This window comes from Elaeis guineensis, chromosome 2 (genome assembly GCF_000442705.2).
Source record: "Elaeis guineensis isolate ETL-2024a chromosome 2, EG11, whole genome shotgun sequence".
Lineage (NCBI taxonomy): Eukaryota > Viridiplantae > Streptophyta > Magnoliopsida > Arecales > Arecaceae > Elaeis > Elaeis guineensis.
The window spans coordinates 96,971,114-96,996,465 of record NC_025994.2 but is presented as its reverse complement, the minus strand read 5'-3'; the positions used below and the strand labels follow the sequence as shown (position 1 = coordinate 96,996,465).

The 25,352-nt window shown below is 41.6% G+C and overlaps 2 protein-coding genes across 3 annotated transcripts; one reads left to right on the top strand and one right to left on the bottom strand.

The window, feature by feature from the left end:
* Positions 1-9,432: 9,432 nt before the first annotated feature.
* Positions 9,433-13,623, top strand: LOC105052738 (probable disease resistance protein At4g27220). Its single transcript, XM_073251210.1, is given in 3 exon segments — positions 9,433-9,956; positions 10,063-12,675; positions 13,490-13,623. Coding segments are annotated over 3 exon segments (3,156 nt in total). The 3' UTR covers positions 13,509-13,623.
* A 202-nt stretch (positions 13,624-13,825) lies between these two features.
* LOC105052066 (gibberellin 2-beta-dioxygenase 8) lies at positions 13,826-19,554 on the bottom strand. Of its 2 annotated transcripts, none has more exons than XM_019850290.3 (4): positions 19,184-19,554; positions 16,389-16,824; positions 14,603-14,927; positions 13,826-14,275 (listed from the first exon to the last, which is right to left on the bottom strand). In XM_019850290.3, the coding sequence occupies exons 1-4, from the start codon at positions 19,536-19,538 to the stop codon at positions 14,036-14,038; spliced, it is 1,356 nt and encodes a 451-aa protein (XP_019705849.3). In that variant the 5' UTR covers positions 19,539-19,554; the 3' UTR covers positions 13,826-14,035. The 2 variants fall into 2 exon arrangements, with proteins under 2 accessions (XP_019705849.3, XP_010931070.1); XM_010932768.4 differs by having other exon boundaries at positions 13,830-14,275; positions 16,389-16,829.
* Between the last annotated feature and the right edge of the window lie 5,798 nt (positions 19,555-25,352).

Sequence of the window (25,352 nt, the reverse complement as noted above, 5' to 3'; positions counted from 1 at the left end):
GAGATGCGGTCACTGAGCCTGACCCGGCCTCCACCTGGGTACTGCACATCGACGAAGCTTCAAACGTTCAAGGGAGCGGGGCTGGGTTCCTGCTCACCAACTCGGATGGGGTAGTCACCGAGTACACCCTCCGATTCGACTTCAAAGCCTCCAATAACCAAGCCGAGTATGAAGCGCTCCTCGCCGGCTTGAGGATGGCAAGGGAGCTTGGGATCGACAGCCTCTGGGCATTCTTCAAACGTTCAAGGGAGCGGGGCTGGGTTCCTGCTCATCAACTCGGATGGGGTAGTCACCGAGTACACCCTCCGATTCGACTTCAAAGCCTCCAATAACCAAGCCGAGTATGAAGCGCTCCTCGCCGGCTTGAGGATGGCAAGGGAGCTTGGGATCGACAGCCTCTGGGCATTCTCCGATTCTCAACTGATCGTGGGGCAGGTCAAAGGTGAATTCGAGGTGCGAGATCCAGTCATGGCCAAATATCTCCAGAAAGTGAAGGACCTCATAATGCGCCTCGGGTATTTTGAAATTTCCCACATTCCTAGGTCGGAGAACGCCCGAGCCGACGCACTCTCCAGACTGACGACCTTGGCTTTCGACTCTTTGGACCGGACGTTCGTAGAGAACCTCGAGCATCCAAGTGTCGATCAGATCGAAGAGATGCTACAACTGACAGCTGAACCAAGCTGGATGGATCCGATTGTTCGGTTCCTGACCGACGGGATTAGCCCTGAAGATCCCACGGAGGCCAGGCATTTCCGATGGTCGGCCTCCCAATATGTGATCATGGATGGCCGACTCTACAAAAGGTCGTTCTCCCTTCCCTTGCTCAGGTGCTTGGGACCGACCGACACAGATTATGCTCTCCAAGAAGTGCACGAAGGAATCTGCGAGAGTCACTTGGGGGGCAAATCCCTAGCCTACAAAGTCCTGCGACAGGGTTACTACTGGCCCACCGTGAGGAAGGACGCGGCTGAGTTGGTCCGGAAGTGCGAACCATGCCAGAAATATGCCAACGTACAATATCGATCGGCCAGCCAAATCACTCCTATTGTTGCTCCATGGCCCTTCGCTCAGTGGGGGGTCGACATTCTCGATCCTTTCCCTCCAGCATCGGACCAAAGAAAGTTCATAGTCATCGTCATCGACTACTTCACCAAGTGGGTGGAGGCCGAGCCCCTGGCGTAGATTACCGAACGGAAGATGGAGGACTTCGTCCAAAAATCCATCATCTTCAGGTTCGGATTGCCGCATACCATTATCACCGACAATGGGCGATAGTTCGATAACCAAGACTTCAGAGACTTCTGCACGAGGTTTCGCATCACGCACCGACTGACTTCAGTCGGGCACCCGCAGTCCAATGGCGAAGTCGAGGTGACCAACCGGACTATACTACACGGGCTCAAAACCTGACTAAATGAAGCCAAAGGCCTCTGGGTCGACGAGCTGGACTCCATTCTGTGGGCTTACCGAACGACCCTCCGTGTTTCGATCGAGGAGTCGCCTTTCAGTTTGGCCTATGGGACGGAGGCAATGATACCACTCGAGATCGAGCTACCATCCACCAGGGTCGAGCGGTATCAAGAGCCGGACAACTCTGATTGCCGGAGGGCCAACCTAGACCTCCTCCTCGAACTGCAAAATGAGGCTCAACTTCGTATGGCTTCATACCGACAGAGGATAGCCCGATATTACAACGCCAAGGTCAAGCCGAAGCTTTTCAGGCCTGGGGACTTAGTCCTGAGAAAGGCAGAAGTCTCGAAGCCCCTAGACCAAGGGAAGCTGGCTCCAAACTGGGAAGGGCCCTACATGGTGGCGGACACCTACGGGCCAAGGGCTTACCGACTGGAAACTTTGGAAGGGAAACCCATTCTCCGGACCTGGAATGCCGACAATTTGAAGTTGTATCACCAATGAGCTTTGTACCTGTTCATTTGGAATGCAAAACCAGTCCCAAGGTTCGGAGTTTTCGCTCTTCGACTGACGATCGGTGCTCGCCAAAAAGGCCGAGTCCCGACGTCCCGACTCAGACTTAATGTCCACGTGGAACCGACGGCCCGATCGCCGACGATACATCGGACGCTCACAAGGGCCAAATCGTCCACAACAACGGGAGTTAGCGCTCCTTCTACGGTCGAACTTTTGGGCTAAACGATCGGCTAACCTGCCGACTGAGCCCCGACCAAAGAAAGGCGTGACGCCTACGCGACCGACGTCGCGACTTACCGACTGAGCTACGGCCGGTCGAAGGATATTTGACTTACCATCGTCTATCACACGATGCGACCACAGTCGCATTCATGACTCACCGACCGAGCCACGACCGGCCGGGGGATATTCGGCTTACCACCGAATAATACACGGTGCAGTACCCGACACAAGGGTATCGGGGTCTGACTCATCATCGTTTCCCCGACTAAACATGCCGGACGATATTTGACTGAATGCGTTGAAAGAGACCCGACTGTCAAGTCTTATCCGACGGTCGATCGGCTTCCGACTCACAGTCGGGCGAAGGACGCCCGATTTAGGCCCTCGACCATCGAAAGGCCGATCCAAAGTCGGGACTTGTTCTACCTTTGTGGCGGCACGAATTGCCGAATGTCCTAACTGATCTATATGGGTTAGCGACTTACGTGTTCGAAAGCATGCCACAACACATGAAAAGAGAGAGACAAGCGAAGAAAAAAAGTTTAAGTCCAAGACTTTGATTCCATTGAAGATCAAAATGGGCTTTACAAAGTTGGGCCGAAGCCCGAATACAAGCCGGAGCAAAAGTAAAAAAGAAAATAAAAAATCGACTAATCATCGGAGTTGGCCTCCTCCACTGGGTAGCGACGGGGGACGGTCGGCGAATCCGCTCTGGCTTCGGCAGTCGGGGCCGCCTGATCTTTGGTAGCCTGCTCTGCGTCTTCTTCGGCTTCCGCCCTAGTGGAAAGGCCTTCCGATACTGGTTCGGCCGTCTCCTCCACAGCTGGGGCCTCCGACTCTGACAAAACTATGCTGCTGAGATCGAGCTCTGGGTACAGGCCCCGAACAGCTTCTCGAACATTCTCGTACCCGACCCGATACGAAAGGAAGCCGCTCTCCAGAAGCTCTTCTCGATACTTTTTCGAGTCACGAAAGTCTTCGACGGCCCGACCCAAGGCCTCCTTCGCCGATTCTGCTTCGGCCTTCGTGATGTCTGCGTCGGCCTGAGCGATAGACAAGCCTTCTTCGGCCTTGGCAAGATTTCCGAGGCTTGCTCGAAGCTGCTCGCGGTCGGCCTCCAGCTCCTTGACGAGGCCGTCCCGCTCGTGCCGAAGCCGACGGACGGTCCGGGACTTCTTCTTCGCATCATCCCGGGTCGACTGAAGCTCGGACTCCGATGTCGCCAAGGCGCCCTTGAGTCGGGAGACCTCCTCCGTAAGTCGGGAGACCTCCCCCTCAAGTCGGCCCTCCCGCTCGACCGACTGTTGCAGTTGGTCGACCAGGACGACCCTGTCGGCTTCAGCGACCGCGACTGTCTCTCCAAGCCGCGCGCATGTCGCCGAACTTTCGGTATCCGGCCTCTAGCTCGGATATGTTGTAGACCAGCTGCAGAAACAAAACCGACTGTCAAGAGGCCGAGCCTACGGAAACCACGTGAAAAACGAAGGAAAGAGGGACTTACCCGGATCATCATCGGATAAAATGAAGACAGCATGTCGGAGACACGCTGGTTCTTCATCGCATCGATGTCGGCAGGAAGGAGGAGCGCCTGGCACAGTCTCCTGGCCAAGTCATGGTTGGCCAAGCCCGACGCACCTTCAGGGAGTGGGAAGTCGGTCGATCCTCCGCCGGCCGACCGTCCTTCATCGCCCGACGTCATGGGGACCTTCCCTCGGTCGGACGCCCAGGCCCTGCGTCGGAAATCGACGGCAGGCTTGAGCCCGATCGAGTCTCGATCGACGGTGCGGCAGCAGCGGCCGCTGGTCGCTCGGGGTCGTGAGCCTCCCCCCGATCCTCCTCTGCCTGCTGGGCGGCCGGCGCGCCATCTACCGACTCAGCCGCCCTCCTTTCGGGCGAAGCGGCGCCCTCGCCCAACGATCCCTCGGACGGGACTTCGACAAGCACTGTCGGCGCCGACAGTGCGATGACGGGCTCCGCCCCCGACCCAGTCGATTCGCTCGGCGGAGCTGCGTGGGGCCTCTTGGGAGGCCACAACGGTCCGGCCTCTTGCGTCGGCCTCTTTCGGACGGCGTACTGACGTACGTCGGCTGCCGTCAATCGTGATCTCGACGGCATATCTGCAAACAACGATGGACGGTCAGTACCATAAGGAAGAAACAAAAAGAAGAAAAAGGGCAAGAAAAATGAAAAACCGACCTAGGCGGGGGACCGAGCTGAGGCCGGCGTCGTACAGGGCCTGCTCGGTGACGAGCTCACTCTGCTTCGGCACCGAGATGTCCTTCAGCCGGTGGAAGTCCTCCCGGTCTTCAGCCTCCATCCGACTATTCTCGTTCGGCTCAGTTCGGGGATTCCCCCAACGAACAGGGAACCCCCAGGGAGTGGAAGAGGATGCGAAGAAGAACTGATTCTTCCATCCGTGAATAGACGATGGAAGACCAGTAATAAAGGAGAGCCCCTTTCGAGGAATGAAATACCACCACCCTCGGGCTTTAGGGTGGGGTTGGAGGACGAAGAAAGCTCGGAAGAGGGAGATCTGAGGATCGGTCGGCAAGAGCCGACACAGAAGCGCGAGCTGACTATCAGCCGAACTGAGTTCGGTGCGATTTGTGCCGGGCACAGCCCGTAGTAGTCAAAAATGTTTCGGACAAACTCCGGAATCGGAAAACGAAGGCCGGCCCGGAGGTCCTCCAAGTAGAAGGCCACCTGGCCCTCAGGCGGGCTGTTAACCTGACCGTCGGCACCAGGGGCGAACAGCCGAAACTGCCCCGGGATGCGGTATTGCTCCCGGAGCCGATCGACGTTCGGCCCCGAAAGTGAAGAGACCTCCACCTCCGGGGTCGATCGAGTGTCGTCAGTCGGCTCTCCCGACCGACCACCTCGTGGAGACGTTCTGGCCATGGACTGAAACAAATGGTAGGAAATAAAGAAGAAGGAGATGATGAAGACGATGATGGCCCTCAGAAGAAGGAGAAGGAACTACTAAGAAGAGTGGAAGCGGAGGAAAGTACCTGGGATGAGGAATTACGCGGGCAGAGTCTCGACAGCGAAATGAGGAGGGTGAAAAACTGAATAGGAGCGACCCTATATATATAGTACCCTCCGACGGTCGAGATGAAGGCACGACCAACGAGGACTCCCCAGATTTTGCCACGTGGCATCATCCGGACCGCCCATCGGCCCGACGGTTCGACGCACCTACCTTCAGATCGAGCCACGTCACCTCCATCCGCTCCAACGAACCCGTCCCAATGGCCGCACGCCATGTGGCGTAAAGGCCGCGACGTTTCGTATCCCCGAAGGGACGGCGGGAATGACGGTTCTCCTTCCCGATGGGACGAGACGTCTGACACCGACAGGACGTCCGACACCGACATGATGCCTGGCGCCGACAAGACGTCTGACGCCGACGGGATGAGACACCTGACACCGACTAGACATCTGACGCCAACAAATCGCTCGGCATTCATGGGACGCCTGACATCGTATCGACCCACGGTACGGTCGGAACTTGGCATACAGTGAATCCACTCCTTTTCGCCCGGCGTTACTGCCCAAACGAAGACATCGGCCAGCGCGCCGTCCGACTCAGGAGTGGAGGGGGGCAACTGTTGGGGAATACCGACCGACCCCGCTCATCCTAACTTATAACCGGACGTACCCGACCGACCGATCGTCGGGTACCGTAACCAACCGATCGACGGCTCTCTACCGACCGAAGATATGTCGGCCGGGCAGACCTCTCCACCCTCCCGACCGACTGCACCAGGAGGTCCGATGGCCGACTCCCGCGACGTGCCCAACCGACCGTCGGAGGGCTCCGAATCTCCACCCGATGCCACTCAGCTGGCCACCGACTTAAGGTCGGTCGACTCCTCCGATCGCCGTACTACGGCCAGAGACTGTCAGTCCTGACAGCAGCATGCGGCATTACCGCCTAAGGGCATCATCCCGCCTAGGACATTGTCAACCCTAGTGATTTGACAGCCCCACGGCGACGTGACACTTTCACGGCGACTCTGACAGTCTACAGTGAGTTGACAATTCCTCAATTGTCTGCGCCGTTAATGACGGCGCCATACTACGCTCCACTATATATATCGGGGAAGGCTACAGTGCTAGAGGTCCCTTCGAAACGGACAGGCTTGCCCCCTCTCTCTCTCGTTGAGTTTTTTGCTTTCTTCTCTCTGTTGCCTAGTCTCCTCTCTGACTTGACCGTCGGAGGGTCCCCGTCGGAGCCGCCTCCGGTCAGTGCGGACTTTCTTTTGCAGGCGCTCGTTCCCGATGATCAGGCGACGAGGGGATTGGCCGCAATATTATTAAAATAAATATAAGAACACGAGCCCCAATCGCACTTAACAGATCATGCAAAGCCAATGCTTGACATCAAACACCGTGGCAACCGACATATACAGCAATCTCTTAAAGCCAACACTATTACATGATCTGGTATCAATGCGCTGCCGGCTATAATCGATTGCTGAGTATAACAGCATGCAATGTTTAAGAGGGGGGACGTCAAAATAGAGAACCAGCAATGATAAAGGTTTTGTGCATCTTACCTCTCAAAAGGCAGCAGCCATAGTAGGACCCGCCAAGCATCCTCTTCCACGACCTCCCAACCAAGCCACGACAAGCACTCCACCTGCAGCAAAATCAATCGAGGGCTTAGAGATTAGGAGAGGGCAGAATGGAGGAAGGTTTGATGGCTTTAATGCGTCGAACTGACTCTAGCTAGATCAAGAAGAGAAAGCATGGCGGAGTCAAAGATCAAGAGCAAAGGGAGTAAAGAGGACTCGGCAGAGGAGATTGATATGGATCAAGGTGGAGAGCAGCTGGTAGGCGAGGAAGGCAGAGACGACTACGAGAGAAGCCAAAGAGGAGCAAGGAGAATTTAATTTTTCTCGTAACGATCTCTCCTTCGCCATTTCTCAATGCAACTTATCATAGTGAAAAGTCAATTTTCTTTTTTTTTATTCAGAATTTTACCAGTCAAAAATCTTTGCTTTCTTTTCCTTTAAAAGCATAAACATGTGAAAATAGTTTAGAATTCCTAACCAATTAATTTTCAGCACCTTATTTCTTACTAATCTTCGCTTCTTTAATACATGTGAGTATAGATGGATTCCTTCCCCCTGATGTTGCCTTTGGAAAAGATATTCTTAGAATAAACTTGCAGCAAATTCCCAAACAGGATTTAGTTGAAATCCTCACGTTAGGAATGTGCAATGAGTAGCGCTCAAGGCTGCACTTTCCCAGTTAGCTCGTTTAGATGGATTGGAATGACGTTTTCAAGCCCATGAACCGTTAGTTCGTCACCTGCTTTCTATAAGCTGATCTTATCTTCCTTTATCTTCAGGCAACTCTTTCTGGTTCTGAGCAGCTGCAGCTAGCCCACGTACGACAGTAGCATATGTGATTCCCCTCCCGTCAAGATAGAGAATTAGCCATCTCTGCTCTCTTCTGTAGAAGGTATCTAAAGTAAATCTTCTTTCCTTGAGATTAAGTCCTTATTATGATTTTTTTCTTCTAAATGTTTTGAAATATGTTTCCTCATATTTGATAAGAAAAGGCTTGGATAACAACTTTGAAACATTTTGTTATTGTTTGTGCAATGGCACTTAGAAATCTCCGTGTTGCAATTTTATATTTTTTAAATGATACTATGAAAGAAAATCTGCAAAAGGAAAATCAGAAGATTGAACAAGCTTTATTTGGATTGAGATGCATAATGAACACTATCTAAGAACGTGATTCACCCCATACAAGTGGATCTGCAGCAATCTTGTCACCAAGATGCTCAACCCAATCCCCCTCCAACAAGTACAATCATTGGGATGCTAGACCCGATCGGCAAGAAATAGTTCGTAGAAAAGAGAGAGGAAGTCTCTATCTTAAAATGGAAGAACAGTCTCTCGAGCTTAGCAATAGAGAGAGAGAGCACAAGAGAGGGGATGGATGTATTTTTTTTATCTATGTGGCTGTCCCAATGCATTGGAACCAAAGGATCAGATCCTATTTATAGAAAATTAATTTTTTCATGGGTTTAATATGGATGCTACAGAATCCAGGATCTTAAGGACTAAAAGAAGATGAAGGTTGAGAAGTTAATCCAGATAATAGTCTAGGATCAAAGAACTCTATGGCAGAAATCAACCTCAATATAGCGAGCCAATATTTTATTTGGCTTTGCCATCGGCTAAAGTAGGATCTACTAAATTTCTCAAATTTGATTCACTATGATCATCAAAAGAAGGCATTTATGAAGTTTGGTTGGTTAAATTGATTATGTAAATATGAGTTTCAAATGGTTTAGCCTAATGTATTTAAATGGTTAACTAATGGCTTCCAATAATATAAAGCTAGGTTTTCAAATAAATGCAATAGAGAGCAATTACAATAAAAATTTAATAATTACATCAAAAAATGTGACAAGTAAAGTAACTTATGATTTCTGCATGGTTTTCAAAAAAGCAAAGATTTCAGCACAATTTTTAAAGATCCAGAAAATTTCTATACAGAACTTTGAAGTTGAGGAATATTTATGCACAGATTTTGAAGCTGCAAAAAAGTTTCTGTATAGATTTTTAAATCTGCAGTAAAATATGTTTTGCACTATTTTTTTAGCAATAAAAATTTCTTGAAAGATTGATTTTTTGAAAAGAAATCAACCTTTAAACAATAGAGATAAAACTTTAATCTAATTCTATGCAATCAAGGCAAATTAATTCTATATAATAAATTTAATTTTGATAATAAACTAACAGCAATATCTAGGATAATCAAGATCACATTCTTAGACTTGTTGGCATAATGGCATCTAGAAATTGCTATGTTACAATTTTATATTTTTCAAATAATGTTATAAAAAATCAACAATAAAAAGTTCGAAGATTAAAAATGTAATGTTTGGATTGAGCCATATAATGAACAGGGTTTCTTTTTTTTGGTAAGATATAATGAACAGGGCTCAAAGAACATGATTTGCCTCCTACATTCACCAGACTAATTTTCTCAATGCCCGTGACTTGAGCCTCAAAGAATAGGATTTCTATTATACCAAAAAGGAAAAAACTTGCATTTCTATAAAAACAATTGCATATCTAATGTGGGACTAAAAAAACAGTATTTTAAAGGATTTGAATCATCAAAAATGTGGGGATGATGTTGGTTTTATTTTCTAAAATTTAAATCTTTTCGAATTAAAAACTCCAACATTTATGTCGTTATCTTTGTTTACATATCTCATACACAAATTAAACTGTTTTTGTTTTAGGCAGGGGCATGGAGTTTGTGTCTTCGTTTTTGTCCTCAATAACAACTGAGATCGCGAAATGTGCATGGCCGCATCTCAAGACTCAGGTGGCCTACTGTGCATGTTCCAAAAAGAAAGTGGAGGAACTCAGGAATCGTATGCAAAAATTGCAACCGCTAAAGAATGACGTGGCAAGACGAGTGGATGAAGCACGTTTAAAAGATGAAGTGATCGATGATGTAGTGAGTGCATGGTTAGAAAATGTAATTGACATGGAGAACAACACGCGTCGAATGGAAGCCGAATTTGAACAGAACAAGAGATGCTGTAAAGGCTGCTGCCCTGATCGGTCTTGGCGCTATAGGCTGGGCAAGGAGGCTGCAAAGAAAGCAGTTGAAGCTGAGAGGCTCCTGCAAGAAGGAAATTTTAGCGGTGTGTCTCGGCCTCCACCACCACCAAGTTTTGAATCTATACCAGCGGGAGATTTCATCGGCTTCACCTCGACGAGAGAAGCCATGAAAAAGGTGTTTGATGCACTGGAAGATGAAAAGACGCACTTGATTGGGATTTATGGTATGGGTGGTGTCGGCAAGACAACCTTAACGGAGGAAATAGGCAGGAGAGCTAGAAGAGAGAGCATGTTTGATGCTGTTGTAAAGGTGGTCGTATCACAAAGACCAGACATGCACAGTGAAAATTCAACACGCTCTAGCGGTGAGATTGGGCATAACACTTCCGGAGGATGTTAACCTAGCAGCTGCAGCACTTGCTTCCAGGATAAAGAAGGAGAAGAAGATTCTAATATTGCTTGATGATGTCTGGGATAGGTTAGAGTTGAAAAAAGATGTCGGGATCCCATTTGGAGAAGACCACAAAGGTTGCAAAATTTTAATCACCACCCGGAAAGCTCAAGTTTGCGGAACGATGGAGTGCGACACTGCAGTCCCTGTTGATGTCTTGTCGGATGAGGATTCATGGGTTCTATTCAAAAGCAAAGCCGGGGAAGTCATCGAGGATCCTGATTTGGAACCATTGACAAGAGAGGTCGTTAAGGAATGTGCAGGCTTGCCACTTGCAATTGTTGTGGTTGGAAGGGCACTGCGAGGGCGCGGCAAGAAAAGCGTGTGGGAAGGTGCCTTGCTGCAACTGAAGCGAGCTATTGCTAAGAACCTTGAAGATGTAGAGGACCAATTGTTCAAGTGCCTGGAACTGAGTCATAATTATATGAAAGACGAGGAGACTAAATTATTGTTTTTGTTCTGTTGCTTATTTCGTGAAGACTACGAAATAAGCGAGGACGAGATCGCAAGGTATACTGTCGGTGAGGGATTCTTGAAGGATGTCGACGAATTGGAGGTTGCCCGAGCAAGAGTGCATCTAATGGTGGAGGATCTTATAGCTTCTTGCTTGTTATTAAAAACCGACGAAGACCGGGTTGTAAAGATGCATGATGTTGTTCGAGATGTCGCTGTAGATATTGCATCGAAACGTGAGGACCGTTTCTTCGTGAAAGCTGGGCTAGGAACCAGAGATTGGCCAGAGGAAAATTTGGAAGAATGTCAGAGATTATCACTGATGAATAATGACATAAGCAAACTTCCAGATCAGCCAAACTGCCCCAAGGTACGTACACTGTTACTGAATGCCAATCGATCAATACGTAGCTTGCCGAATGACTTCTTTAAGGGGATGGTATCACTTACTGTTTTAGATTTGAGATACACCAATATTGAGTCATTACCTTCATCACTTTCATGCTTGACGAAGTTGGGGACACTTCTCTTGGATGGACGCACAAAATTACGTGACATCTCACCGATCGGACACTTGCATAAACTTAAGATACTTAGCTTGCGGTGGTGTCATTTTGATGTATGGCCGGAAGAGATAAGTGCTTTGGTCAATTTGAGGCTCTTGGATCTGTCATACTGCACCTCTCCTGAAATACGGCCCAATATCATACGCAAGCTATGTCGGTTGGAAGAACTGTAATTGATACGTTGCACAATAAACGAAGCTTTGCTAGTTGAAATTGCTTCTTTAGATAGCCTGGTCTGTTTACAAGTTTATGTGAAGGGTGAATGTTTTTCCCAGGAGGTGATTCCTCCTGGTGGTTTCAAAAACTTAGACAAATTCGCCTTTCAAACTGGAGACCATATATTCACTGATAGATATCAGAGGAAATTTTATCTCAGCGGAGACCGTAACTTTGCAAATTGGACCAAGGAATTGCTGAGGAAAGCAGAGGACCTTGCACTTGAGGAATGCAGGTGGGAATTCGCGAGTTTGGCACCACTAGACAAAAGCAATGGTTTCATAAGTCTGAAGGAACTCACGCTTGAATACTGTCATCACTTGGAATGTCTCCTTGACACACAAAAGGGGGCTTCGCTAGTTGCCTTTGTTAACTTGGAAGATTTATACCTTTGGTACTTGGATAACATGAATATGATCTGCAAAGGGCCGCTTCCAGCTCTTTCATTTGGAAAATTGAAAACGCTAAATATAGACAGTTGCAACAAATTGGTCGATATAATGCCATGTGACTTTCTGCGAAGAGTGCATGGCTGTTTACAAGATGTTACTGTGCGAAAATGTGAGAATCCACGTGTATTGTTCAACTTCGAAGGACTCCAGAGCGAAAGTGTAGTGCTGCCAAATCTGAAGAAACTATATCTTTCTCAATTGCAAAATCTAAGCAGCATATGGAGTGGAGCAGTACCGCCTGGCAGTCTGAAGAACCTGGTTTCGATAAAAGTCTATGAATGTGATGAACTTGCATCTATTTTCTCGCGACAGTTGGATTTAAGTCCCTCAAAATTCCTACCTCCACAAACCTTTAGAAACTTGAGGGAGATAAGCATAGAGAGCTGCAGCAGCTTTAGGTATCTCTTCTCAGCAAGCATAGCCAATGAACTCCAAAGTTTAGAAAGATTGGTGCTGGAAGATAATGATAACGTGGAGACAGTAATTGCAAAGGAGGATGGTGTTATACTAAAAAATGATGTGTTTCCCTTTCTCAAGGATCTATGGCTCATAAACTTGCTGATGCTGAAAAGCTTTCACCAAGAGGAGCCAGCAGATTTATCTATTGATTTTCCTTCACTAAAATACATCAGGTTGGGGAGCTGTCCACATCTGAGAAGGCTTCCATTTGGCCTAGAAAGTGCACCAAGGCTGAGGACAGTTCATGTTGCAAGAGATGAAGATGTGAAATGGTTCCAGAGCTTGGAATGGAAAGATGCGCGCATCCCTTCACGCTTTGATTTCGAGTAAGAAATTTACCTAGCAATTATTCTGCATGATTCACTTATGCTTCGTTTGTTCTCCAATATCATCTCTGAGCACAATAACAACCTAAATGTTTTGTACACACCAGGGTTGCTCCCACCTGTTGTAGGACTCCCATTGAGATAGGTATAACAGACCACTGAACGGCGGCATGCGAATCTTTTGATTGCTGGCGATTCATTATGATTTAGAATTCAATAATACCCACTGAAATAGATAGGCAAGCGATGATGCGTCTAATTTGAATCGAATTTGGTAATTGAATCTGGGACACCAATACTTCTTCATTTGCAAGTGCACCCATTGTTATTCAGTTTTTACAGATTTACCTTAGAAAAAGAATTTAAAAATGGTCACATGTTTGAAACTCAAATCAAGATTTAAGACTCAAATAATCGATGCTTTTAACTCAGATTCCAGGTGATTACAAACTTACATCCTGTTTCTGCCTGTAAGCTTTTCAATTTTCACCAAGCATCATGATATAATTTACTCTATTCCGTACTTGTGAAGGCTAAACCTGTGATAGTCTACAGTCAGGCTTTAGCAACATAGCTTTTTCAAATTATGTATTTATGTGGAGTAATCATTAATTCAGGACTTTCAAACCACCGATTGAAAGCCAACTTATTTTGGAGTAACTTTTTTGATAGAACAAACAGTTGAAAGATAAGATTTTTGTTGTCTACTCTGTTTTTGTAAATGCTTCTTAATAATGGCTGGGAGGATCTTCCTTCTTTTTCCCTTCATCTTTCAATGCTGCTAACAAAATTACTATGTCAACAATTAAAACAGGAAAAAAGAGTACCTATGATGACCAAAACGAGCCAGAGTATCGGAGGAATGGACGATATATGGACATTATTGTGGGGAGAAGTTGCATGATGCCCTCTGTCAAACACTATCTCGCTTGGATCTACTTGTCTTCATTTTACTTCTTGCTTAATTACTCGTATGTAGACATGAGGATAATATAGGTTGCTAGAGACAATTTACTCCGTGATTTATTGATCACTATTCAATAATGACTGACGGCATTACTCTGATAAATAAAACTAGTAAGTTGTAGAACTGCTTTCACAGATTACATTATAACAAGCAAAATCACTTGTGCGGGACGTGAACAATACTCTCGCATCTTTTTTATTTGCTTTCCGTAACTTTTAGCATGTTACCTCAAATACTGTAAACCCGTTTTTATACAATATATGCAACCTTGTTAAGGCTTCTTTTCTGTGTGAAATATTGAATTAAATCCATCTTTCTCGCTAAAAAATGGGAAATTGGAGAACGGTAAAATTTGCCATTATATCTTCTTGTGGATACAAGCAAAGGCTACGGTCATGCGCTTTGAGCAAGGAATCTTGAAAGCCCGACCTTGTGACCTGTACGTCTAACATCCTCTTGGACTTGCTGTTTGTACTCCCCAAAGCTAAACTTTGTATAGATCGCAGGCTCTGCATAGCTCCGTATCACAGTGTCATAGGAGGGACACAGGAAGTATGCCACTGAGAACCTCTCCAGTTGTGGGTTGGACATAACTCTGTGTTCCACACTCTTGTACACCCCATTGCTCCATGCCTGCATGGACTCAGAAATCACAGCGCATGCCAAACCATAGTAATTAAACTAAGATTTTAACTACTCCTTCGGTGGATAAGACAAGCTATGCTGTTATAGGAATGTCAAAATCATTACCATACGAATATCATATTCAACCATAGTTGCTTGTGTTAACGTTACTCTGAGGAGTCCTGTCATCTTTCAACAATCATGAGTTATTATTATCTTTTTCTTTTCCATTTTAGAAAAATCTCCATAGCTTTTCTTTGAAGGAGATCCCTACAAGATTTTGCCCGGGCAAGCAGAAGTCGTTGCTAATGATATTGAAGATATATATGTACATACCTGGAACAAGTCACCAATGTTGACAATTAATGCATCAAGATTTGGTTTGACGGTGATCCACCTGCCATCCTTCATCAGTTGCAGCCCACCCACTTGATCTTGGCGTACAATGGTCAGGAAACTACTATCAGTGTGAGGGATCAACCCAAAGACTCCAGTTTTTACGGGACATGGCGGATAACGATTCAGCCGTAAATAACAAGTATTACGTGTGCAGTTCTCCTTTATATACGTGCCGTCGTAGCCCCCCAAACCTTCAGCTAATATCCCCACTAGTTGATGTGCCAACCGTAACATCGCCGTCGAGAATTCCTCTATTATGTGCCTGTATCAAACGATAAGAATGGTTACGGATTTCTTTTAATCAGAGAGACGGACGGTTGCGAAGAGCCAATTCTAGTTTCTTTTTTTGCTTGTTATATACATGTGTAAGAGCAGCACAGAAATTCTCGTATCGTATTAATTGTACTCGTTTTGCAGTGGAACCACAATGATCGTTAAGATGTGTTCCAAAGACTGTAGTGAACTATTACATTATATGTATTTTGAATTTTTAGATCAAAAAATTTTATTTTGAAATAACAGCGTAGAAGCCATTGAGATGGCATCCCAGCGAAATAGGTCTTTGTTTTCAATGACCTAATCCAAACTCCGATTAAATGTCAGGGCATGAATGACGCTCAAATCGAGCGTATCCTAGTGATTTAGATATGGCGAGTAAAACCATACAGGGCTATGTGTATAACTAAGCAATGATCATGATAATGATATCATCATTATTGCATCTGGTCTCATAAAAAACCTGGGTATTGTCCATGGTGTGCATAGCATCAAAAAATAAAGGAAGTCTATTTCCATGGACGATGCCGTGTCATCATTTAGACCCGGCCCATATAAAAATAAATTAAGCTGCATGGGCTATCTCACGGCCATGATTAGCACAAAAAAGAAAAATGCATAAAAACTCTTACATCTAACAAGATTTTTATATGATATTATATGTGTGTGTACATATATAATATTAATATGTATGTACACATGCGCACGTGTATATATATATATATATATATATATATATATATATATATATATATATATATATATATATATATATATATATATATATATATATATATATATATATATATATAGATGTGTGTCTGTATATGTATATACACACACATATACATATAATATATATATATATATACACACACACATACATGTGTACATACGTACATCTATGCGTGCGGACGTGTGTGTAGAAAAAGAAACTACATCCATTTCATTACGGAAATGGAGTACAAGATTTTCTTTTTTCAATAGAAATGAGAAGGGAGAAGGGTTCCTACAAGGGAGTACAAGACTTAAGCAACATGCTTAGGGCAAACAAATCAAAGCACAATAGAAGATTAAAAAAAAGTAGGAGAGAGATCAAAATTGCAAGCTTGGAAAACAAATAAGAGTTTTTTCTTTTTTTGGATAAAACCGGTGGATTTCCACCCTTCTTTTAATGAGTTGTTTGGAATGTACACATTTGCATACTTATTTACCATGTAGTGCTTGGCAAGGACTTAGAACTAATTAGGTAGTGGCATGACCTATTATCATATATGCCGACTCTTGTATTGATATTTGATAGCCTCCTCAACAAACGAGAGTTTTTAGAGAAAACAATATGATTCCAGGAGGATCAAAGAAGCACGGACTCTTTCATGGCACTAAGAATGTAGGTGGCAACCAACAGAATGGATAATATCCTGTTCATGTTGAACAGAATAAGTACCTGGGGCTAGCTTTGGTGACATCGGTGGACGGTGGGAGAGGGACATGATATGCTTCGGACCATGATAATTGCTTGAGGGAAGTGGGCCTCGGCGTCCCCCAGCGATAATTCTCAGGCGAGAAGTCCAACAACTTCTCACTGGCCTTCTTCTGGAATGGCTGTCGGAACACGTCAAACTGCACCTCGCGTAGCCTATCCAGGATACTATTGGAGATGCCATGGTTCACCACCTGGAAGAAGCCCCACTCGGAGGCAGCAACTTTGACGTCTCTCTTGCACTGCTCCTCGTGGTGCTTACCATTTAGACAGTTGAGATCGATGATAGGGAGCTCGCACTCCTCGGCTATTACCGTTTGATCAATATCAGATGAATGTGGTTGGCTATCCAAAAGAGCCTTGTAGGTGGTGAAGAACGGTGGATTGGGATCCATTAGCACTGCACTATGATATTTAGCAAACAAAAGGAATAGGATGAGGTTAACACTTGGTAGCTACTAAAAACAACTAACACTTAGTATAATTTAAAGAGCATGAATCCTCTATGATGCACCAGCTGCACTGCAAACTGGTACACCACCCATGATGGTTACCTAATAAGTGGTAGACGACCCTCAAATAAAGAAATCCATGGACACATACCATGTTATATATAGCATGTATTGTTAATTTGATGGCCGTCCATCTCTTGGTGATGGCCATCAAAAGCAACATAGCACCCTATATTGCAGCCCACATACCATAGGTTCTTGTTTGGTGATTTAAATAATTTGTGTGTGTGTGTATATATATATATCACATAAGAAAGAAAAAAAAAATTGCATTTGGGATCCCCTCACCCACCTGAAGATGAGCGGTAAGCTTACCTTGTGGGCTCATTTCCTGATTCTTAGTTGCTACATACAATTAGCCCAGTAATTCAAAGCTTTAGGTTTGACATCCATCTCAACCTAACTAAAGCCTGACTCAAATTAGTTCTAACATACCTTTAATTACTATTCCCAATAATATAGCACCTAGAAGCTTCATGGGTTGCTACGATGTAAGTTGAAATTGAATTTGTTAATATAGAGGATAAATATGGTCCATTTTAAATTATATTTTTAAACCCAATTGCTACATATATTAGAGACTATCAAAATATATTATTTTTAATCTCTTAGAATTTTGACGAGCAGAAATTATTAGTTTCAGACTTGAGATGAGTAGAAATCCACTTCTCTTATGAGGAGCATAGTCCATCCCAAAAACTTGGTATATATATGCTAAACTTCATTTTGTGACCAAGATAAACTTTTTTTAAGTATCAAACCAATCTTTTTGACCAACATTATGATACTATAAAAAACCTGAGTTCAAAAAATATGACTACTTTATTTGGATAAAAATGCAAAATTGCTAGCCATGCCAAGATCCTGTTGTGCTAAAATAACTTAGTTCAATTGCCCAGAGCAAACCAAACTGATCTTTGTGATCTATATTGTGATATTCCAAAAAAAAACCTTAGTCCCGAGAATACACTAATTTATCTGGATACAAAACAAAAGTGCTAGCCATTCCAAGAACCTGCTATGCTAAAACAATTTATGTTATCATGTAATCAAAGCAAACGTTTTCTCTTGAGTAAGGACAAAACCAAACCAAACCAATCTTTTTGACCCACATTATAATATACCAAAAGAAAAAAACTTAGTTTCAAAAACATCACTACTTTATGTAGATAAAAAAATGTTACCCATATAACCATTAAAAGTGACCATTCAACAATTTATTCTTTTTTTTTTTTAACTTTTGGTAAAACTTCAACAACAATTTATTCTTTAATGAGCAAACATGTCACACAGCTCTCATAAATTATAAACAAATAATCCTTTCTCCGGATAACAAGAAGGGATTGGTGCAACTCATGAATTTATTCCTCGAGACTGCAGATTGATTATTATGGAATTGAGAAGTTAGTGGCTGTGCACCTTAACCAATAGATCCTGTTTAGCAAAGATGGATATTTTTTGCTTATTATTAGACAATCAATTATTCACAAACCTCGTGTGGGACTAATAATTTTCATTTTTCATCACATGAAAAAAAATTTTATGTGCATTTACGGCATGCCAAAGCATTTACCTACCGATAGTATATATAATATCCTATCTACCAAATGTAAGTCTACAGAACGATGATGTGTAGATTTCCCATGTAAAATAGTTGAAGAAGAATGTAGATGATTCTGTTAAGATTAGGTTGTGGTAAAATTATTTCGCGCCTCTTATATATCTCCTGGGCAATATATTCTACTTACTATCATATATCCTATTAAGAATAGCTGATAATAAAGCGTAATAAATTTCACCTGGTTGGGGCCGTCACTGAGCCAAGCTAGTTAGATCGGCACGCTCTTGTACGTACCTCGCTCGTCCAGTAGCATACTAAGGCTTGAAAGAAGGTTTATTTTAATTTAGGCTCTAGCAAGTGATCAAGATGAAGCGTGCGGTAACAAGATGAGCACAAATCACTTGAAAATTAGCAGACTAGTCATATGATTTATCATATTATATGAAACTAGAACTTCTTCACATTTTTTTAGCTATATTTTTGCTCTCATGCATGTAATGGTTGATCATCAATCAACCATGTTCACATGGAGACATGAGAGAAGAAGAGTATGGCAGGGGTTCTGGAAGAACGCAAGTATATTACAGAAACCTAGTCCGTCTAAACTTAAAGATCGAATAAGAGCCCCAACACATAATTAAGTTAAATCTAAAAGGGAGCGTGGAATTAATGATTGGAAAACTTACTTGGAGAGGAGACGAGGGAATGCATATATATGCCAGGGGGAGGAGTGGGAATAACTAAGTTGGAGCTAGAATATATAGACAAGAAGGCCGACCACGCATTGGCCATTTGTTGGTTTCTGGTTGTTGAGAAGAGCACGTTTCTGAACGGAGCATCAAACGAAATGGAGATTAGATTTTTGCTGAACTGATTAGATATTGGGAGGAGAGGTAAAGGAGAAATGATGGCCAATGAACGAGGACAGTGGGGGTGGGAGGAGGGATAGAGTTGGAGGAAGGAGGGCCAGTTGAAGGGGAGGTTACAGTATCCCTTTCTTCTCTCTCTCCATGGCCAGCAAGCCACAATTGACGCTTTCATACGGCTCACTGTACCAGTGCCCACCGCCACCGCCCCCCCCCTTTTCCTTCCCTGTCTCTCTCCCCGCCCTCGCGCCCATGTCGGTACCGTAGGCTAACTCGCGTGCCACCATCCGATTGGAAGATCTCGCCATGTTGACAGGAGATAGACGTTTTGGGGGACGCGACCATGTCAGATCGCCACGTGGGCCTCACTCGAGCGGCGGCAGATCCTGTGCAACCCGGGCTACCAGGAATCTGTAAAGCAGGGGACACGTGGTCTTATCTTCTATCAGAGAAATTATTGCATACAGCGCGTGCAAGCAAACCAGGATAAATGCTGGAGCACATACACGGCGGATAGCACGCCATCGGGAATTGATGAAATACAAGAGATGGCGTGGTGTGTTATCCACCATGAAATTTGATGCGGTCCAATTATATCTGATGCATATAATACGGAGGCCTTCTATCAGGCCACGACGATACTAATGACATCAGCAATAAGGATGAGGGCATGTTGAAGGGACAAAAATTTTATATGTGCATTGGGGTTGGGATCGTATTTGATAGGTCCAAATGAAATTATCAAGATGATTATAAATTATTAATAATTTTTATCTTAGATGAATTTAATTCTTAATAATTTAAAATCACTATATTTGATATGCTATATTTTAGTGATTAAAAATTTTTAGATAACAAAGAGTAATCTATTTGATATTCCATTGGAGTCCAATATCACTAAGCATATAATAGCAACACTGCATCTAATATATTACATAAAATATATTTATTGATCATATCAAATATACTATAATAAATTATTAATATATTTATTGTTAAATTATTTTATAAAAATATATTCATTAATCCTAGAAATTATTTATCCAGTAAAAAATAAATTAGTCATTATTATAGAATTAAAATTTTCATTTACACTTATAATATATTATTATTTTAATACTAATATCTATTTTGATTAGAAAAATAAGGTAAATTGAAGTAATATATTAAATGATTTCATAATATAGATATAGAGTATAATAATATATTTCTATTATAATTTAAAATTATATTGAATAAAGATATGATAATATATGATTAACGATATATTATAATATAATATATATCATAAATACAATACATATAATATTAATATAATATATGTAATATTGATATAATATATCAGGTATATTAATATACAAATTTTTTTGTCGGATCAGAAGACATTTGGCATCTCCAAATTTTGGCCCACGGTCACCATCCTAAAATCATCTTGGATACCTAACCTCAAAAATGAGATTCCTATCACTGGGGTTGGATGGTTGTTTAAAAAATAGCAATACGTAATTTGAAATTATTATTACGTAGAATCATTATAGTGCAATCAAATATCGTGATCTCATCATCTCCATTTATATCATCCTTAATTTTGAGATGATCATCCTATACCAAATACCTATAAGAGTGATTATATGAGGCGACCTTTCTTTTTTACCATCTATTATATCACATATATCTTAAAGTAGAAACCAGATACTTAAGAGTAAGACGACTCCTATTAATAGAGTCCATTCATCTCAAGACTTAAAACAACAAAAAAAGAAATATGTGAAGCATCATCTATAAGACCATCTATCCGTATTCCTATATTTTTCTTGTCAAGTTATCTTTCTCTTTCCATTCATCTATGAGACTTTTCTTTTTCTTCAGAGTCTCTTTTTTCTCCTCTGAATTTTTATCCTCATGAAAGCATCCATCCCAAATGCATAGCTTATGATCATGGACTGTATACTGATAAACATCATATTTTAAAAATTATATATTAATTTATTTATAAATATGTACTAAGTCATCATTAGATAAGTATTAAAAAAATTTAATGTATGTATCAAAAACAATCAAATATATATCATCTAGGTATATCTTACATACTGATGGATACGATGTTTTTGAAATTTTATATCAATTTATCAGGATGTGTCTCGATGCGCCTGCAGCTGCGGTGTGCGTGATTTTCCCTTTCGCCGCCCCTTTCCGCTGACCATTCTACGGGCCTTTGTCCTGTTCCTTTTAAATCAATCCAACCCAAGCAGTCCTGCATGTCATGCCAAAAATATCATCAATAATAATTGAAGTGGTACTAACAAAATGATTGGCACCCTCATCCTCCACACCTTTGCACGAGAGATTTCTAGATAGGGACACGTTTCTATCATACTTTTCAGAAAAAAAATGATTGTGAGAAATCTGTCCAATGGAGACAACAAAGGACACAAACTGTTGACGCTATCTGCAGCCTATCTATACGAGTTGGTTCAGTGACAGATGACATGTACTATTTACCATCATCACTTATCAAACATCACATGCTCAATGATTGCTTCCCTTAGGTGCAATATCATACATCAGCTGGTTGGTTTCTTAGGTGCATGTACCATGCATGATGAATTTTTTTGCTCACGCGAGAGTTCATATGCTCATCCAAATGAATTTTGTCCCAATCTCGCACCATAAGCATGCAAGTAGGCTAAGAGTGGTAAAAATTGTGTCATTATTTATTCTAATTGCTTCATACATATGTGTTAAAGTATCCTATTTAAATTTCTATATTTACACTAGATCTACCAACCCTTGAATACATTCCACACTTTATTAATTGTGGACCAGTCTAAAATGCATGTGCCATATGAGGGTAGATGGCATCGTTTTCGCACAAGGATGCCATAGGCAACTATGAGATCGATGGGCTACAATTAGTCAATGACCCGACAAAATCACTCAAAAAAGTTGCTCAATTATTTCGCACCGTTCGCTTTTGCTCCGCCATTGGAACAATTCCCAAAACCAATTCAGAGCGAGAAAATGCGAATACAAAACAACAGCTGAGTGGCTTCTTGAGTTATATATGCGAGTTACTAAAGTACTTTTGTTGTAAGGTAGGCACTCATACAGAAACTCTAAGCAGATCATTTAAACTAAAATTGGTCTTGGTGTCCTGTAGCCCCAGTTATAAACTTCTAATGACATACTCAACTCAGATAGTTAATACCTGACTTCATTTAAATAAGGTCTTGGATTTAAATCCTATTAAGTTTCTTGGGCTTTCATATTGCATGTCTGAAACTGTTGGAGGCAAATATGGAACATCAATGTCGGGACAAGCAGTTGATGATTCAGTAGACATGATACTTAGGATTGTAAGATAAAGAAATCTCCAACAAGATGATCATGGGATTTAGGTTCTACAACAAGGCATTAATTTTATTAATCTTCGAACATGGTTGAAGAATGAAGATTGTGTGCTTATACCCAATGATCACCTGGAAATCGCCTACAACACCATGGAAGAAGGTAACAACATTGTCAAAGTGATTTGGATGGAGGACTTTCCGGCCTACTGATTGTCAAAGGTAATTTGTTGTTTCCCTAACATCATAATGTTATGAGCTATTGTGCTCACTTATCTGTTGCTGCTGCTAAACTCAACAATGCTTATTCAGCGTGATAATAATTGTGTTCAAATTGACCTACTTACCAAATCTTGTCAAACCCAGTTGAATAGGCTAAAAAAGAGTACACTTGAGGGAGTAAGGGAGAGAGTAGATGAAATGAAAGTGATATTACAAGGGTTGCAATAAAACTTAGATAAGAAGAGATTTTTTTTGTTAGTCTATCGAGATCAAGCCCTGTGTCACCCTGTCCTCTCCCTCTCTTTTTCCTTCCTCATTCTCCTCTACTTATGCTCTTCTCATCATTCATCTCTTAAGGTCTATCTGGGTGGGGTATATCAAATTATGAGATAATTTAATGATTTTTTTAGAATCATTTATCTAAAAAAATAATTATGGAGAAAAATAATTTGTACTATATTTGATTGATAAAAAAATTATTTCAAAAAATGACACTAAAAAAAAAAAACTACTATATTTAGTTGGAAGAATATCTATATAGGAATATTGCCATATCTACAAATATACTCTTCAATATAAAATATTTTTTTAATATTAGGATAGTATTATCATCTCCAATTAGCTTTTATGTAATGACTAATCGCGTAGCCCTTTACATAATGTCATCTCTATCTTAATTTTTTTATAAAAGCTCTTTATTGAATGAATTTGGAAAGATATCAAAAAAATTTAATGACTATATACACAGCTTTATTAGGGATATTTTTATCAAGTATGGATTATCACTACTCGAGATTTTATTAAATACCAATTCTCCATGGTATTTGTTTTACCTTCTCTCTCTAAAAAATAAATATGGAGCCCACCAATTTTTTTATCATCTCTTTCCTCTATTTTTCATACCAAACATAGTAATCTGATATTGAAATCATTTTTCTATGTCAAATTACCTCAAACCAAATGGTGCCTTAGAAACTTCTCAAATGGATTGTTGTTCTGTGTTTGGTTGGGATCATAAAAAGAATGATTGATGGGATTGAAAGAATGGATAGTTTCATCCACTGTTTGATTCAAAAATCTTAGAAAGGATGGATGAAAAAAAAAATTGCCCATCCACCTTGATCCAATAATTTATATCCTTCCAAATAAGGAGAATGTAAAAAAGGATGAATAGAGTAATGAGGAATTGAGGACAGATTTCTATATTGATAAAATTACTTCTTATTAACTATTTGACAAAATCTAAATATTTTTCACTTCTTTATCTACTTTATTTATAGTTTCTATTTATCTATACTATTTATCCTATATTATTTATTTTATTACTGATTATTTAATTTTAACACATGATTTTATAATTATGAAAGATTAATTAAAATTATTTCCTATTTTTATTTTTATTCATTATTTTTAGTTAATTATTTGTATAAAACTAATCAACAATTTAAATTAAATTATAAATTAATTAATTATTTATGTAATTAATATACAAAAAAATTTGTTCATATATAAGTGATTAATAAAATTATTTATTAAATTAAATTAAAAATAAATATTTATAATAATTTATATATTATAAATTATAAAGATTATAATTTATATATTGCTCTACTTGTTTAGTATAAATAGTATTATAAATTAATAATAACAGTACTTTTTTAACAAATAATAGTTGAGTGAAAATATCATACTAATATCATCTTTTCTTCCTTTCATTCTTTGTATACCAAATAGAGATAGGAATCATTCTCATCCATTTTTCTATATTTCATCAAATTTATGAAAAAAATAAATAAATAAATCTGTCCATCCTACCTCTCATCTATCTTTCCTTCCTTCTCTATCTATCATTCCTCCAATATATGCATCATACCAAACTAAGGGTTTTTTTTTTTTTTTTTGATGCAAATACTGAACAAAGGGTTAATGATGAAGTAATGCACCTGATACTAGTAAAAGAATCACAGCTCGCCTTTTAGCCAAACATGATTTCTACAAACTTGAAAAACAAATATGAGACATAATGCAATATATGATCTTTAAATGGGCAATTGAACATATTCAGCTAACTTATGTTGTAATTCATGCGAGGCTGGTAGACAGGGTGAAACCATGTTGTTTGCTCAATTATGGTGGGGTACACCCAATTGGATTGCTTATTATTGGACCTTAATGCTCTTTTGTTCGTTAGCGGCACATCAGCGAATCTAGGATGCGTGGCCGCGCATGGTCCATCCAGCACGCTGTACTCCCCACTGTGGTTAGAAAATGAAAGACCTCAAAGCGCCACGAGGGAGCCTATGGAGAGCAATTGCCCTTCTCTACATCTCTTGTCATTGGCCCAAGCTCTCACATCGTCTAAGGCTCCTTGTCGTACCAGCTAGAGATACCAGGATACTACTGGGAAGTTTTTAAATTAT

Bases quoted from the DNA above. Each gene is read 5' to 3' on its own strand.
- LOC105052066 (XM_019850290.3), bottom strand. From the start codon at position 19,538: ATGAAAGCGTCAATTGTGGCTTGCTGGCCATGGAGAGAGAGAAGAAAG. The intron at 16,825-19,183 runs GTAAGTTTTCCA...ATCATAGTGCAG, and splicing joins TTCCCTCGTCTCCTCTCCAA to TGCTAATGGATCCCAATCCA. The intron at 14,276-14,602 runs GTATGTACATAT...GAGTCCATGCAG, and splicing joins ACATTGGTGACTTGTTCCAG to GCATGGAGCAATGGGGTGTA.